Below are 14711 nucleotides of genomic sequence, written 5' to 3'. Positions count from 1 at the left end.
TTATGATTAAACTTAGGATCTGGGCAACAACTGGTAGTGGCACAGTGTAAAATGTTGGAATTAAAATTAGGAATAATTGAGTTTGAAGCCTGTCTAAAAGATACTTACTACCTGTGCAACACTGGACAACCCTAATTTCCATCAGTTTATTCATCAATAGGGAAAATAATATCTATTTCACAGGGTTGTTGTAGAGAACAAATAAAATGACATATGTAAAGAGTTTTGCAACATACATAAATGTTTTGTACTACATAAATGTTTTGATACCCTGCTGATGATAATAATGATTTTGAGAAAAATAAATAAATGGATTGTGTTTTTCTTGGAATGGAAAGAGAGAGAGAGAGAGAGAGACAGAGACAAACAGAGACAGACAGACAGACAGACAGACAGAGACAGAGAAGGAAAGGAAGAGAGAGAGGGAAAGGGAGAGGGACATGGAGAGGGGAGAGGGGGAGAGAGAACTTTGTAAGACCTAGAGAGATGAATGACTTGTCAAAGTCACAAAGCTAAGAAGCAGAGTCAGCAACTCAGGTAGACCTTCAAACAAGTCTCTTGGATAAGGACAATGGATATTATAATCTTTATTTTAGAAATGAAGAAACTGAGGCTTTGAAACAAGAAGGGTCACAAAACTAATTTGACTCAAACAAATTGAGTTTGAACTCAAAGTCAGGAGCTCTTTTGGTGGAAATCCTAATTCCTATAGAAGAAGATTTTTTTGAACGCTGTTCATTTCAAAATTACCTTTCCTTAAAACTACTTTTGATCTAGAGTATTCTTCATCACTAGAAAACTACCTCATATTGAAGCATTTGTAGATATATCATTCAATTACATCTTTTCTCTGTTTTCTACATATCATAGACCTAAGACCTTCTAGATAATAGGTTTTATGCCTTCTAACAGCATGTTTCATATTGTGAGATAATAATGGACATGTCAGTTTAAATAACTTTTATTTTAAATGCAGCTTCCATAAGAGAAAGAGAAGGGGAAGGAAGGGGAGAAGAGGAAGAGGAAGAGAAGGAAAAAGAGGATTTGAATCTTCATCTGCTAGTGTTTAGGAGAAGAAACAGTATAATACCTTGCATAGAAAGATGGCATAAAAATCAGGAAAACTTGGGTTAAAATCCTGCCTTCTGGCACACTTTTAAGAGAGGTTAATGCATGCACAAATACCCAAAATGACTAACTTCCACTCAAATTTTGGAATCAAACTTTTCAAGTTCATTTTCACAACTTACAAATATATCCAACCCCCAGACAGATGTTCAGAAGATATTCAGAAGCATCTAAAACCACTTATAAGTCCAAACATACCTGTCCTTGTTACATTCTCTTGCTCTGACTCTACTGGAGTTGAGGCAAGAGCCTCAGCACCCTCTGCTTGAACCGAAACTCTTGATTCTGAACAAGATGAGACTTCACTCAGAGTTATAGCAGTTTTCTTTCCCCGTAGCTGCAGGTTTCCCACTTCCTGTGGTGTAAACAGGAAACACAGTCTGTAAAAATGCCATGCTATAAATGGTAAGAATCGCTATGGGCAAAGCCATCTCTGTATCCTTAGTAGAAATCTTAAGGATTGATCAGACTTTTGCTTTAGATGAAAAAAATTTTAACATCTTCATAATAGGCCATTTCAACTATTTGGTGGGGATGGTGGTGGTGCGAAGCATGATGGAAAGAGTTTAATAATATCTCTTTCTATGCATTTGTGTAGCTCTAAAATTAGTTACAGTCACTGGACCAATCAACCTTGTGGCATTGATTTCCCGTTGCTTTAAAAACAATTTCAATGCAGAAACTATCACATTTTTTTCTAACCGGTTAGTTTGCAGAAAGTTGGTTTGTCACAAAATTAAATTCAATGCTGAGCTTATACTTCACTGGAAACCAAACAAAAGGATTACATGGGACCTCAGATATGGAGTGGGGGGCCGGGAGATGATAAGCAGGAAAAGCTGTACTTTGAGGATAGACATGAGGAGAAAAGCCTGAAAACTTTTTTTGATTTTCAAGGAAAAAGGTCAAAAGGATTATTATTTAATCATAGGGTCAAGATTCCCGCCTGCTTGACAGTCCCCAAGGTTCAGCTGCTAGGGCAGCAGCATGTTTCCTGGACCTCCTCTTGTCACCTGCTCTGCTCTTCAGAGGAAACAATTAAGTCGGTGGTTTGTGTTTTCCATCTTCTATTGAATTTTATGTCTCTGATCTGTGCATGCTGAGAACAGATTACCATCTGAGAAAGACATCATTGAAATAACTCTCTAACATTTTGCAAATTAAAATACTATTCAGAGCTGTTCTTTCCTTTGTGTTCTTCTCATTTAAAAAAATTAATTGCTGCAAGGTCCTTTGGGCTTTTTTTAAGTTAACAAGACCATAAAGGCAGAGAAAGTTTCTGCTATGAAATATTAAACTGGATCATAAAAGGCCTTAGAGTTTAAACTGCCTCAACATCAATATCTAGACAGACAGCCATTCACATGGTATTTAATGGCAAGATGGTATAGCAGATGAAATAGGGACTTGAGATTGAGAAGACCTTGATGCAAATCTGCTCTTGGATTTTCTTATTTATCCTTTGTTTTCCAAGAGGAACAATATCGATAAGGTAATTTCTTGACTTGCAAGTGAATTAGATTTAAGTGAGGCAGAATTGTGCAAAGTCATCAACCTTACTTTTTTGTTCAGAATCATCAGAATCCAGGGGCAAGATATAGGTCATGATGAGTAGCAATGGCTTCAGATACAATGGGGGACCTTAGTCTTTCTAAGCTGAGGTCGTTCCCAGGTCTCAGTTTCTCTGAGGCAGCACCCATTCAATAATAAAAGGCTAGTTCAAAATGGAGGCAAATTGGCTTAATTTGCCTTCACAAAAGAATCAACCTGGGAGTGGAAAACTCTGGAGATTTATTAGCTATGTGACCTGGTCAAGTCACTAAACCTGTCTGGGCCTCTATTTGCACATCTACAAAATGTGGAAGTTGGAATGAATGACTTTTAAGATTCTTTCTAGCTCTAAATCTATTATACTGATAGAATTCCTAAAGGAATGTGTAAATAGGAAAAATAATTTAAATAAAAAATAAACAAAACTCAAATGTAAGCTGGGTCAGTCTATCTTAAAATGATGAATTTAGAAGGACTGTTTGTATTTCCACTAAGATAATGATCTTAAAGATAATGGAACATCATAGAGGGCACAATGGCTATGTAGCATAAAGGAAAGAATGTCAGCTCCATGATAGAGGACCCAAGCTTAAATTATGGGTTTGTTACTTCTACTTATGTGATTGTATGGGGAACTCCCTTAACTTTCTCTGGGCTGCACTTCCTCAGCTCTAAAATGAGAAGGTTGTTGTGGGCAACCTGTAAGGTCCCATACAACTCTCAGTTTATAATCATATTACTTGATAACCTCAAAGTTCATTTCGAATTCTCAATCTATGATGGTCTACAATGGAGATATATTTCCACAGAACACAAAAGAACTAAAAATATGATACTTTTAATGGAATTTTCTTTCCTTCAGAAGAAATTACATTTAATTTCAAAACAAACATGTAAGGATACTGTGTACCCAAAGGAATGTGATATGATATAAAACAGAATGAAAGAAAACACTTTATTGGCCAACTCTCTCTGTACTATCTCTGTAGCCCAAGCATTCTGGACAGAGGTTCTTCCATAATCAGACAAATATTTGTCATGCCCCTGGGCAGAATACATGTTCTTCCTCTGTTTGCTTGTACTAGACATATATGCCATCCATTTTATTTTCCTAACAGGCTCTTTGGGAGAACCTTATTCAGCCTCCTAAACTATTTTTTTCTAATTTATGGCAGAGCAGCTTTAAAAAAAAAAAAAAATTTATTGCTGAGAATTGCCTTCTAGCTCTATAAGTGGGAGCCATGTTATTTTTTCCTGCTAAAAAGAGTCCATTAGTGAAACTCTGGCCTCCAACAGCACCAGCTCATGCCTACCCAAGGACTTTCACTTAAGTGGTTATGCTTCAATGCTTAGTATAGCTCCTTTACTTCCTGTTCTGTCCACAGGGTCACCAAAAAGGTGACCTTAAGGTCCTCAGAAAGTGTGTGTGGGTGCTCCTTGCACTCTATTTCCTAACCAGTGGCTTTACAGCCCAGCTGCTAAAAATCTCTTAAGTTTTCCTTTTGCTCTCCTAGGCTCTCAGTCACAAAAACAAATGACATCCATTTTTTAAAAAGGAAGAACTCATTAGCTAAGTACAAAAGCAACCACATCCTGCTCTTTGAGGAACTAAACTTCCTTTTTAGCAACCTGAGTTCCTCTTCCTCTTCAAGATTTCAGGCTCTCATAATACTGCAAACAGCTCAGTTTGTTTCTTTGTTCAGTAATTGTTTTTTTTTAATCATACAAATTCTAATTCCAAAGCTCTTAAGAATTCAAATCCTGGGTCTGTCATTTTCTATGTGACATTGGGCTGGCCCATCACTTAACCTCTCGACACCTCAGTCTCCTCATCTGTAAAATGAGGGGGGTTAGACTAAAATACCTCTAAGATGCTTTTTAGCTCTCAATCTCTAAATCTCCAAGATACTGAATTGTTTCAGTTGTGTCCAACTCTCCAACTCTCCATGATCCAAGTTGGATTTTCTTGGCAAAGATGATGGAGTGGTTTGCATTTCCTTCTCCAGCTTATTTTACAGATAAGGAAACTGAGGCAAACAGGGTTGAGTGACTTGCCCAGGGTCATACAGCTAGTAAAGGTCTGAAACCAGATTTGAACTCAGGTCTTTCTGACTCTGTCACTGGCCCTTTATCTACAGTATCACCGAGATACCCCATATGAACCTAATTATTCATGTATTATTGTATAAGACTTCAATAAGATCTTTGGTACTAAGTAGCTAAATTGACTATGAGAATTTAGATGTTAGACCTAATAAAATATAATGAAATCCCATAGTCTGGCTGTTCTATCCTGGAACAAGGCTGGATAAAGGACTCAACAATGAGTAACAATCAGAAAAGTATTTATTTAAATGGTAAGAAATGGAAGAAGCATGCAACAGCAAAAACTCCTTAGAAACTACATGAAAAAAAGAGTAAGGAAACCCAAAATGTTCATCTCCATCTAAATGGACATTAATCAGTTAACTAGCATTTACTAAGTGTCTACTGTGTGCCAAGTCAGGCAAAAATGAAATAGCCCTCATCAAGAGCTTAATTCCATAAGGAGGGGCAATACGGACACAGAATGATAAGACAGTATGATTTCTCCTTAAAACATATATTGGGTCTGAGAAGCATGGCAGACTGGAATGGTAAAGAAAAGGTAGCTGGTCTCATCCCCATAAGACAGAATAAATACCACTGACATAGTTTTGATGTTAAAGCCAGATAATAGTTCTATATATCCAAAAAAAAAAAAAAAAAAAAAAGACTTGTGGTTTCTGTTCATGTCTATGTCCTTCTGAGGGCTAAACTTCCTGATCACATAACCATTGCCTGAGGTAGATTTATTTACCTCAGGCTTGACCTGTGGTGGATACAATAGCCTGAGAAACAATTCAAGGCATCCATTCTGAAAAAAAAATAATTCCCTCGCCAGCCTCTCATAGCTAAATGTTTCTGCTACACTTTCACCCTTAACAAGTCAAAAAGAAAGTGTACCAAGTATCTGAATCTTTTCACCTAACAGTTCTGGCTCTGGAGGCAGAGGACACAGGAGGGAATAAGTGAGGGAGTTGGACTAAAAGCTTCCGAAATCCTTTGTAGCTCTAGGCTTATGACCCTATGATCTTAAATGGCCTTTTAAACAACGTTTATTGTCCTTATAACTTAGATTGTGGATAATGTAGATAATGAATAGGGAGGCAGCCTCAAAGGAAGATGGACCTGACTTCTGACCATACTGACTCTGAACAACTTATTTAATCTATCCATAGCTAGGAGAGTTATTCTCTCTCCAAGAGAATAACATTCAGAGAAGGCTTCAATCTGCCTTGATAGAGATAGAATCTTTATACTAATGAAAGTTCAGGTCTGGCCCCTTTTCCTATTCTATATTAACTGGGTTGGTCATATACCCTTAACCATAAGGTTAATCATCGATAAGGTCAAGACTCATTTAGTCTATCCTGAGTTTAAGAATCATTTCTAAATTTAATTCGGTGATGTCCCTGTATTGATGCTGCTTTGAGTCTGCCTTAAGAATTGTTGGTTTGGACTAAAAAAAAATTAGAATTACATAAGCCTTACCTGTTAGCACAGGATTCTATGGAATCCTAAGATCTAGAATCAATCTGGAGAAATTTTTTATAATGTTCTCATAGTCCTACATAGAGGATGGTATACATTCACAATGTAGGTAGATATACTTCTAAACTATTACCAAAAAAAAAAAAAAAAAAAAAAAAAAAAAGGGAGTTTCTAACTAACCAAAAAATCTCCATCACTTCTATTGGCAGTTGTTTTGAAATAGACATAGACAGAGATAGTAAATTATTATCGAGTTGACTAAATGCTTAATTTCTTTTGGAACATTTTAGAAACAGGATCCTAAAAGTCATTTATCCCAATTCTCTCATTACATAGATGTACCTCTTTAGAGAGGTCTAAAAAAGTTTAAGTGACAAAGCTCACCCAGTTTTAACAGAGATGGGGTAAAAACTTAGGTCTCTTGTCATTCTATTTGGATTATACTATAAATGGAAGATAGGTTTTAATGACTATTTATGCATTTAATATGCATGTGATCCAAAATATCAGGGAGATTCCTATGAGGTCCACTGTAGATGTACCCGGAGTCTCATCTATAAGATGACAAGCATGAAGCAAATAATATCTAAGCTTCCTTATAGCTATAGCAACTTAAGAACTGTCATAAAGACAGTACATTTATTTGCTAGCTCCACCTAGATTCAAACATGCTCTTCTAAATTTAAACAAGCTCAGGATGAAAAAACTCCTGCCTGATTATATATTAAGAGAAACTCTGGTAGAGTAATTGAAATCCTTTATTTAGATCTACTGGTCTGATTAGAACATCTGATGGTATGTGGATCCCCAGTGCTTCACTTATAGTAAACATTTAGTTTATTTTAACACAGTAACATCTTACTTGGTTCTTAGCTGGAGATATTTGTTCAACTGATAATGAAATCTCTTTTCCATCAAGGTTCTGCTGCTGGTCACTAGTGGCTGCATCCGTTTTAAAGTATTTTCTGGGTGGAGGTTTGGGCTTGGAAGAAGTGGGCTTTCTAACCAGAATCTCGAAAGATTTCTTGATTTTCAAGGGTGGGTGACTCTCCTCAATCCCCACTGGAGTTTGTCTCTCTGAGCTGGTTCTTGAAGATGAAATCAACAAACTAGGTTCCTGGGTCATTGGAGCATTCACACTGGCCGCTCCTGTCTCCAAGTCTGAAGGCTGCTGCGGGCTGTTGTTACTGCTGTTCCCAATCGATGAGGCTGGAGTGTAACTGCCCTCACTACTAGATCGGATCATGACTTTTTGAGATCTCCGGTGGAAAGGAACATAACTCTTCTCACTCTCCTTTTCACATGTGGGTCTGCCATGCCAGCTACTCTCTAGTCTTTTGATACCTGCAATTAGATTATTAGTCAAAACTTCTTGAATAAGATTTATTTAGAACACAGAAACAAATTTTACATGATTTCTTATGTTACCAAATTATACTAAGTATCACTAGAATACAACAGAAGTATTTGATAAAAATAGTCCCTACCTTCAAGGAGCTCATGCTTGTCTGGCAGGACAGGACTTTTATCTACACTTTATAGTTTGAAGCCTGTTACCTTGATTGCCAAAGAACATATAGATAAGTTATGAATAAATAGTATTATAGACTGTGTCATCATGGATCTGGATGTAATCTTGATCAGAGATCAAGTCTTTTTGACTCTTGGCTTCATCTATAATTTTCTTTATAATTATAATTGTGCTCCTATTTCTCCCTATAAGAGTCCTCAGTTTCCCCTCAAGTGGTTAACGTTTTGATTTAACAAGAAATCAAATACAGAATATATTCTGTCTAACCTGACTCAAAAAATGAATATGAGGTTCATACCCATGCCTTTGACAGTTAGGAAAATTTTTTTTTCTTTCCTTGTCTTAGATAACTTAACTGTGTGATCCTGCATTAGTCTCATCTGAAAAATAAGGATAATAATAGTACCTATCTCACAGAGTCATGAATATAAAATAGAATAATACATGTAAAACATTTTACAAATCTTACAGCCCTAAATAAATACAAGCTATTATTCCTTCTTCAAAGGATATCAAAAACAATCCTCCTCTCTAGTGAATCCTACCTTCCCTCCAGCCTTAGACAATCCACATGTGTCTCAGTACTGGCTAGAATAATAGCTGGCATTTATATATTGCTTTAAGAATTGTAACATACTTTACAAATATTTCATTTCATCCTTGTAACAGTCCTGGAAGATGGATGTTAACATTATCTGCATTTTGCAGATGAGGAAACTGAGCCTGACAGAGGTTAAGTGACTCAGGATCATATGATTAGGAAGTATCTGAGGCTGGATTTAAATTCAGGCCTTCCTGACTCCAGATCTAGCACCCTATTCTCTCAGCCACTTGGGAAAGGAATAGATCCATGTTACTATTGGATATATATGAGCCCAGCTATGCTGATCTTTTTTCCCCTTAAGGGTCATGTAAACAATACAGCTTAGTAATTTCACCTCTACAGTAGATTTAATCCTTCATATAGATAAGTTAATTTCTATTTCATTCTACCATTACTCAAATAGCCAACTGAAAAACCTAATTAAAAAAAAAACATCCTTGGTCCCAAAAGCAGTGCTTATTCTATCATAATTGATTGTTGAACTAGCCAATTTTGTTAAGACTATGGACTTATATTTAGTATGTTGAAATCTTCCATAAAAGGTGAGATTATGATGAATGAAGTAGTATATGTGGGTTACTATGTCTATAAGTATATCTATATGTATACACATACAACATATATATGTGTGTCTATATATGTTTATGTATATATACATATATAAACACATATACACACATACAGATAGATGAAGGTGAAGGAAAGAGAAAGAGATTCTTTTAGAAGAGTAGATAATCCAGAAATGACTTTACCTCCCCTACAAGATCTGTCAAGGAACAAAATTCTCATCATCTCAGTGGTTAGAAAATTGGAGCAGATATTTATTATAAATCATAGAATAATAGATGTAGGAGACCTTAAAGACTAAGTAGTTTTCAATTAATTTCCCTGAATTTATAGTTGCAATAATTAAAACCAAGAGGTATTTAAGAGTTAAATCCAAGCTCATACAGTTGATGACAAAGTTGATGATAGAAATCATTTTCCCCCTTGATTCTTTACCAAATGTTGTTTCTACTATACCATATTATAAGATAAGACTATGACAAAGGAGAGGGAAAGAAAGATAGATGCCATGCTATATCTTTGAACAATGCTTAGCTCTTATTGTATCACTCTTATGGTTCAAGGTCTTCTGTGATCACCCTGTAGGCTTCCAACCAGACACATAAATGTCTTATTTGTAATTGTTTTGTCCATTGATCTAGACTTTTCATCTTACCAGTTGAAGTTCATGATCAGCTTAAATTTCTGCCTCTTTAAACTTTTCTTGACTCCCAATTATTTTGATGATTGTTATCCAATTAAGAATTTAACCTAATAATTTATAAGTATTCAACTCTAATCAACAAATATTTATTAAGTACTAATGTGAATGATATGTCCCGGAAACTGGTATATTCTCAAGTTTACCTAGAGGAAAGGATGCACAAAGGCAAATAGTTGGGGACAAACTAGAATGTTAAGTTGGAGGGAGATCCTGGACCTCTTTCATGCCAAGTCATTGAAACTTTATCTAGCAGGAAGTGAGGAAACCACTGAGCAGGGGATTGATATGATGAGATCTAGGCTTAAGATCTAAGGTCATAAATTTAGAATTGTAAAGGACCTTAGAGGCTATTAGTTTAAGCCCTCATTTTACAGTTGAGGAAAATGAGGTTTAGCTTTCCTAGTGTCACACAGCTAATGAATGTTAGAGCTCAGGTTTTCCCTCCCTCCAAATCCAGTATTTTATCCCTTATGTCACCCAACTACCACTATGCCATCCAGTTGCTTAAAGAAGATTGTTAAGGTTTCAGATACATAGGATAAATTGGAGAAGCAGCCAATTAAATATCTATTGGACCAGTCCAAATAAGAAGTTAATGAGACATAACATGAGAATTATAAAAACAAATTTTGATAGGGTAAGAATTCTGATCAATGAAATAGTCAATCAGATTCCAGAACATTGATGGTAAAGCATGCTCCTCATCTTGACAGAGAGGTGATGAATTCAGCATGAAGGATAAGACAAATATTTTTGGATATAGCCAAGGAGGGAATTTGTTATGTTTTGCTTGACTATGAATATTTCTTATAAGGGTTTTGACTTTCGTTTTCTTTTTACAATGTGAAGAGGTAGGAGAGAGAGAAAATAAATGCTTTTTAATAGGGAAAAAATGAAATGGAAGTTACATGAAGATAAATAAATAATTCAATGTAAAAATAAATAAATGTGTTCACTGTCCAAATCAGCCTGAAAGCAGAAAGGAGAGCTTTTTACAGGCTGTCTCAAAGTCTAAGGGCAATTTTAAACTCTTAAAGCATAAGAAAGTGGTAGCTTATAAATCCTGACATAGCAAGTTTCATTTTAGGCATTTGTTGTACTCTGTAATCAACAGCCTTATGTCACCCACATGCAAAGGAGGAAAAGGATTAGTTTGGCTTCATTATTTTTCTTACCTTCCAAGCTCCACTGATGTCTCTCTTTTCCAAATTTGCTATTCTCTACAGCCTGGGCCACAGCTTCTTTTAATTGCTGTTCAGACACCTAAAAAATATCACCTCACTTTGTGAACTTGCATTAGGAACTAAAAGAGAACTGAGAATCTAATTATTACCTCATGCCAAGTTGAGGTTATTGTATTAATCTCTTACTACTTTTATTGCCTGTTTTCTCTCTCCTTCCATCTATTCTGACAGAGTAATCTTTTTAAAGCAGTTTCATTCATATCATCTTCTCTAAAGACACACACACACACACACGTACACACACACATACACACACCCCTCTTTAAAAACTTCAATAATTTCCGTTTATAAGATCCATTGTAAAATTCTTAAATCTATAAGACCCACAATCTGTCCCCAATTTTATTTCCCATTACTTTCCTTACATGAACCCTTTGTTCTTGTCAAATTCATCTGTCCCCATATACATGTTGTGTATATTCTTGATTGTGCTCATGCTCTTTTGCCTAGGATTCCTTCCCCTCTTTAAGTTTCACCTTCTTTCAAACTCCAGATCAATTACTTCCTCCAAGGATAAAATCCTAGAGTTTCTGTGCAGAGTAAGACTATAGAGATAATCTAAATTTTAAATTTAAGATTGTAGATCTCCTCTAATCTTTACAAATGAGAAAAGTAAGAGCCAAAGAGATAAAATTATTTACTTGTCTGAAGGTCACACAGCTAGTTAAAATTTGGACTGAGATAAGAACCTAGGAGTTCTGGATTCCATGTCCTTGATTCTCAAGTCTATCAAAATCATAGCATCAGAATCGAACCATTTAGAGTTGAGTGGCATTTTGAGAATAGTTCTTTCTCTCTACCTATACAGCTTATTATCAGAATCTCTAGGTTGGTGCTTGCCCATATGATGTTGTAGTATAATGATTAATCCCTTTGTGTTTAGATTCTATTCTCTCAACCAAGTTCTCCCAATGAGGAGGAAACATATTTTGTTTCATGTTATGAGCCAGAACTCTGTATTTGAAACAAGGATTCTTACAAGATGTTAAGTCAGTGGAATTGATAAGACAATGGTTATCTAGTTTAGCATGGTGATTAATAGTTCTCTAATTCAGTACATGAACTTAGTACTTAATATAGTTCTACAAGATTCTATATCTACGATGATGTAATTATAATAAAGTATATAAGAAGCCAACAAGGATAGAGAGAGAGACACTGCATCTGTGATCAGGCTCCTGGTGGCTCTCCTGAGAGACCTTCTCTCAGAAGGCCCAGGGTCAGACTCTGAGGGGGCTCAGAGACAGACTGGGAGAAGACAGAGGGCTGAAGGCTGGAGCACAAGCCCTTGGACTGAGACAGACTTCAAGACAGAGACTGTCGTGGTCTCCCCCACAGAAGCCAAGACACATTCCAGAGGACCTCAAGAAAGCTAGCCCAGGCCTCAGACAAGGAAACAAGACTTTGAAAGAGATAATAAAGAATTTGGACTTTATCTCTGGCTATTCTGGTGATGATTACTTTACTGAAATGAAGGCTGGTCCCAAGATTTCCAGAAAACCAACCAGGACATTATAGTTTCACACTTTTTACTAGACAGATCCATCAATGAATGCTTGTCAATAATGATGTACGTTCTTAAAATTGTTGATAGGATGGTGCAAAAGCTAGAATGTTATGTTTTGAGTTGACACATGAATTTGTACACTAGTTATATCACTATGATGGAATCATTTTACATCTCTAAACCTCAGTTTCCTTATATGTAAAGACTTGGGATCAAACTAGATAATCTCTTTGACCCCTCCAGATCTAAATCCTTTGAGTATTCCAGAAAATAACAAATTGATTAAAACTTTTGGTGACCTAATACAAAACTATCCAAAAGTTTGGAAACTATCCAAAGATACTCCTTTAATGAAAAATTGTTCTGGTATTTAAATACATAGATCACAATTAAAAACAACAAATTAAATCATAGCAAAAAAGAAAAACATCTAGCAAATTAAAGGATCTACTTTACTCTTAGACATCTGAATCTGAATATACTTAGAAATCTTAAAACTGACATATCCAAAACTGAACTCATTCTCTTTCCTCTCAAATCATCTCCTCTTCCTAAATTCCCTATTACTGTTCAGGGCACCATCAACATCCCAATTCTCCATGCTTACATGCTAAATGTCATTCTTGTCTCCTCACACTCTCTCATCCACCATATCCATTCTCTTGCCAAGACCTGTTAATTTTATCTTCACAACACCCTTCACAACAGCCTCTTTTGTCTCTGACACTGATATCTGTGTCTGTGATGCAAGCCCTCAAAATCTCACACCTACACTATTTGAAATAGATTTCTAGTTGATGTCCCTGACACTACTCCATCTTCCATTCAGCCATCAAATTGATCTTCCTAGAATATGTTTGACAATTCATCCCCCCCCACCACCACCACACACACACACACACACACACACACACACATTGGCATTCAAAGTCCTTCATAACCTGCCCCTCTCCTAATTTTCCAATCTTCTTAAAAATTACTTCCTCCATACACTCTAGGGCCCAATGACTTACCCTTGCTATTCCTCCCAAATACGTTCCTCCAATCTTCTAATTCTGAGCATTTTTATTGATAGATATTACCTCATGTCTGGAACTCACTCAGCTCATCTCTACCTTGTAAACTCCATAGCTTCCTTCAAATCTCAGCTGAAATCCCAATCTGAAAAAAGTCTTTCCAGATCCCACATAATGCTAGTGCCTCCTCACTGAAATTATCTCCAATTTATCCTGTCTATATCTTGTGTCTACATAATTGTTTCTTTGTTGTTTCCTTTATTAAACTATGAGCTCCCTGAGGATAGGGACTATTTTTTGCTTTTTTTTTGAATCCCCAGCTCTAGCACAGTACTTGACACATAGTGAATAATAAAAGCTTGTTTTGATTTGACCGGGCTCTTCTATTATCTAATCTAGTCTAATTATCTTAAATGATTTAAATAATAATTTTAATAAATAATAATTTTAAATAATTTAAATTTCTTTTCCTTCATTTATAAGTACAATGAGAATAAACTGAAATATGCTTAAAATTCTATAAATATGATTGAGAACAATGCATTTCACAGTAGGACTCCAGGATCAAGCAACACATCTCTACAATCCAGAAACAGGATTATACTTCCCCTAATAATGATCCTTCCCAATATCCCCATCCATGAATTCTCTGTTCTTGTTTTTGTTTTTTGTTTTTTTTTTTTGTTGTTATTGTTATTGCTATTCTTATTTGCTATAGATTTTAGTCACTACATAAAGATTATCATGCTTATACTGAACATTCATTCTTTGGTAAAATTTTTCAGGAATATCTTCATTTCTATAAGATTGATTTCCAGATTTTGTCTTCTGTGATTGCAACTGAAAAAAAAACTAGAAATATTTGAGGTTTTACCTGGGGATCAGGGTGCCTACTGATAATCACTGGGACTGCTCCAGGATCACAGTGACTTAGAATGGCATACACTTCATTGAGTGTCATGTTTTGAACTGAGATATCATTAATCTCTATGATTTCATCACCACATCTGCAAAATAAACATCAGTAAGAGATCCATGATCCCAGAAACATAATTCAAAGCAAAATGACATGCAGACTTTCAAAGCTTGGTTACAATGCTCCTATAGCAACTTGTTCAAGAAGGATTGGGCTGATTTCTGATGCAGTTGGAAATTAAATCAGTCTTTGGATTTCCTTTCCCCTATTGAAACTTAACACAAAAACAGGGGAAAGGAGCAATTTCCTCAGACACAATATTTAACACACCCCAGAAAATGAAGCTGTCATCAAAACTTCTTTGTATGGGA

The 14711-nt window shown here is 35.8% G+C and overlaps 1 protein-coding gene across 1 annotated transcript in view; it reads right to left on the bottom strand.

The window, feature by feature from the left end:
• IL16 (interleukin 16) overlaps positions 1-14711 on the bottom strand; it is a 169070-nt gene that overhangs the window by 23389 nt on the left and 130970 nt on the right. The window contains exons 10-13 of the mRNA XM_051981168.1: positions 14299-14431; positions 10833-10920; positions 7115-7596; positions 1327-1483 (exon numbers count right to left, since the gene is read on the bottom strand). Of these exons, the coding sequence (XP_051837128.1) occupies positions 1327-1483; positions 7115-7596; positions 10833-10920; positions 14299-14431 (860 nt within the window). The remainder of the gene's footprint in view (positions 1-1326; positions 1484-7114; positions 7597-10832; positions 10921-14298; positions 14432-14711) is intronic.

Source organism: Antechinus flavipes, chromosome 2 (genome assembly GCF_016432865.1).
Source record: "Antechinus flavipes isolate AdamAnt ecotype Samford, QLD, Australia chromosome 2, AdamAnt_v2, whole genome shotgun sequence".
Classification (NCBI taxonomy): domain Eukaryota; kingdom Metazoa; phylum Chordata; class Mammalia; order Dasyuromorphia; family Dasyuridae; genus Antechinus; species Antechinus flavipes.
Note: the sequence above shows the minus strand (reverse complement) of the source record. Positions and strands in the feature narration are given on the sequence as shown.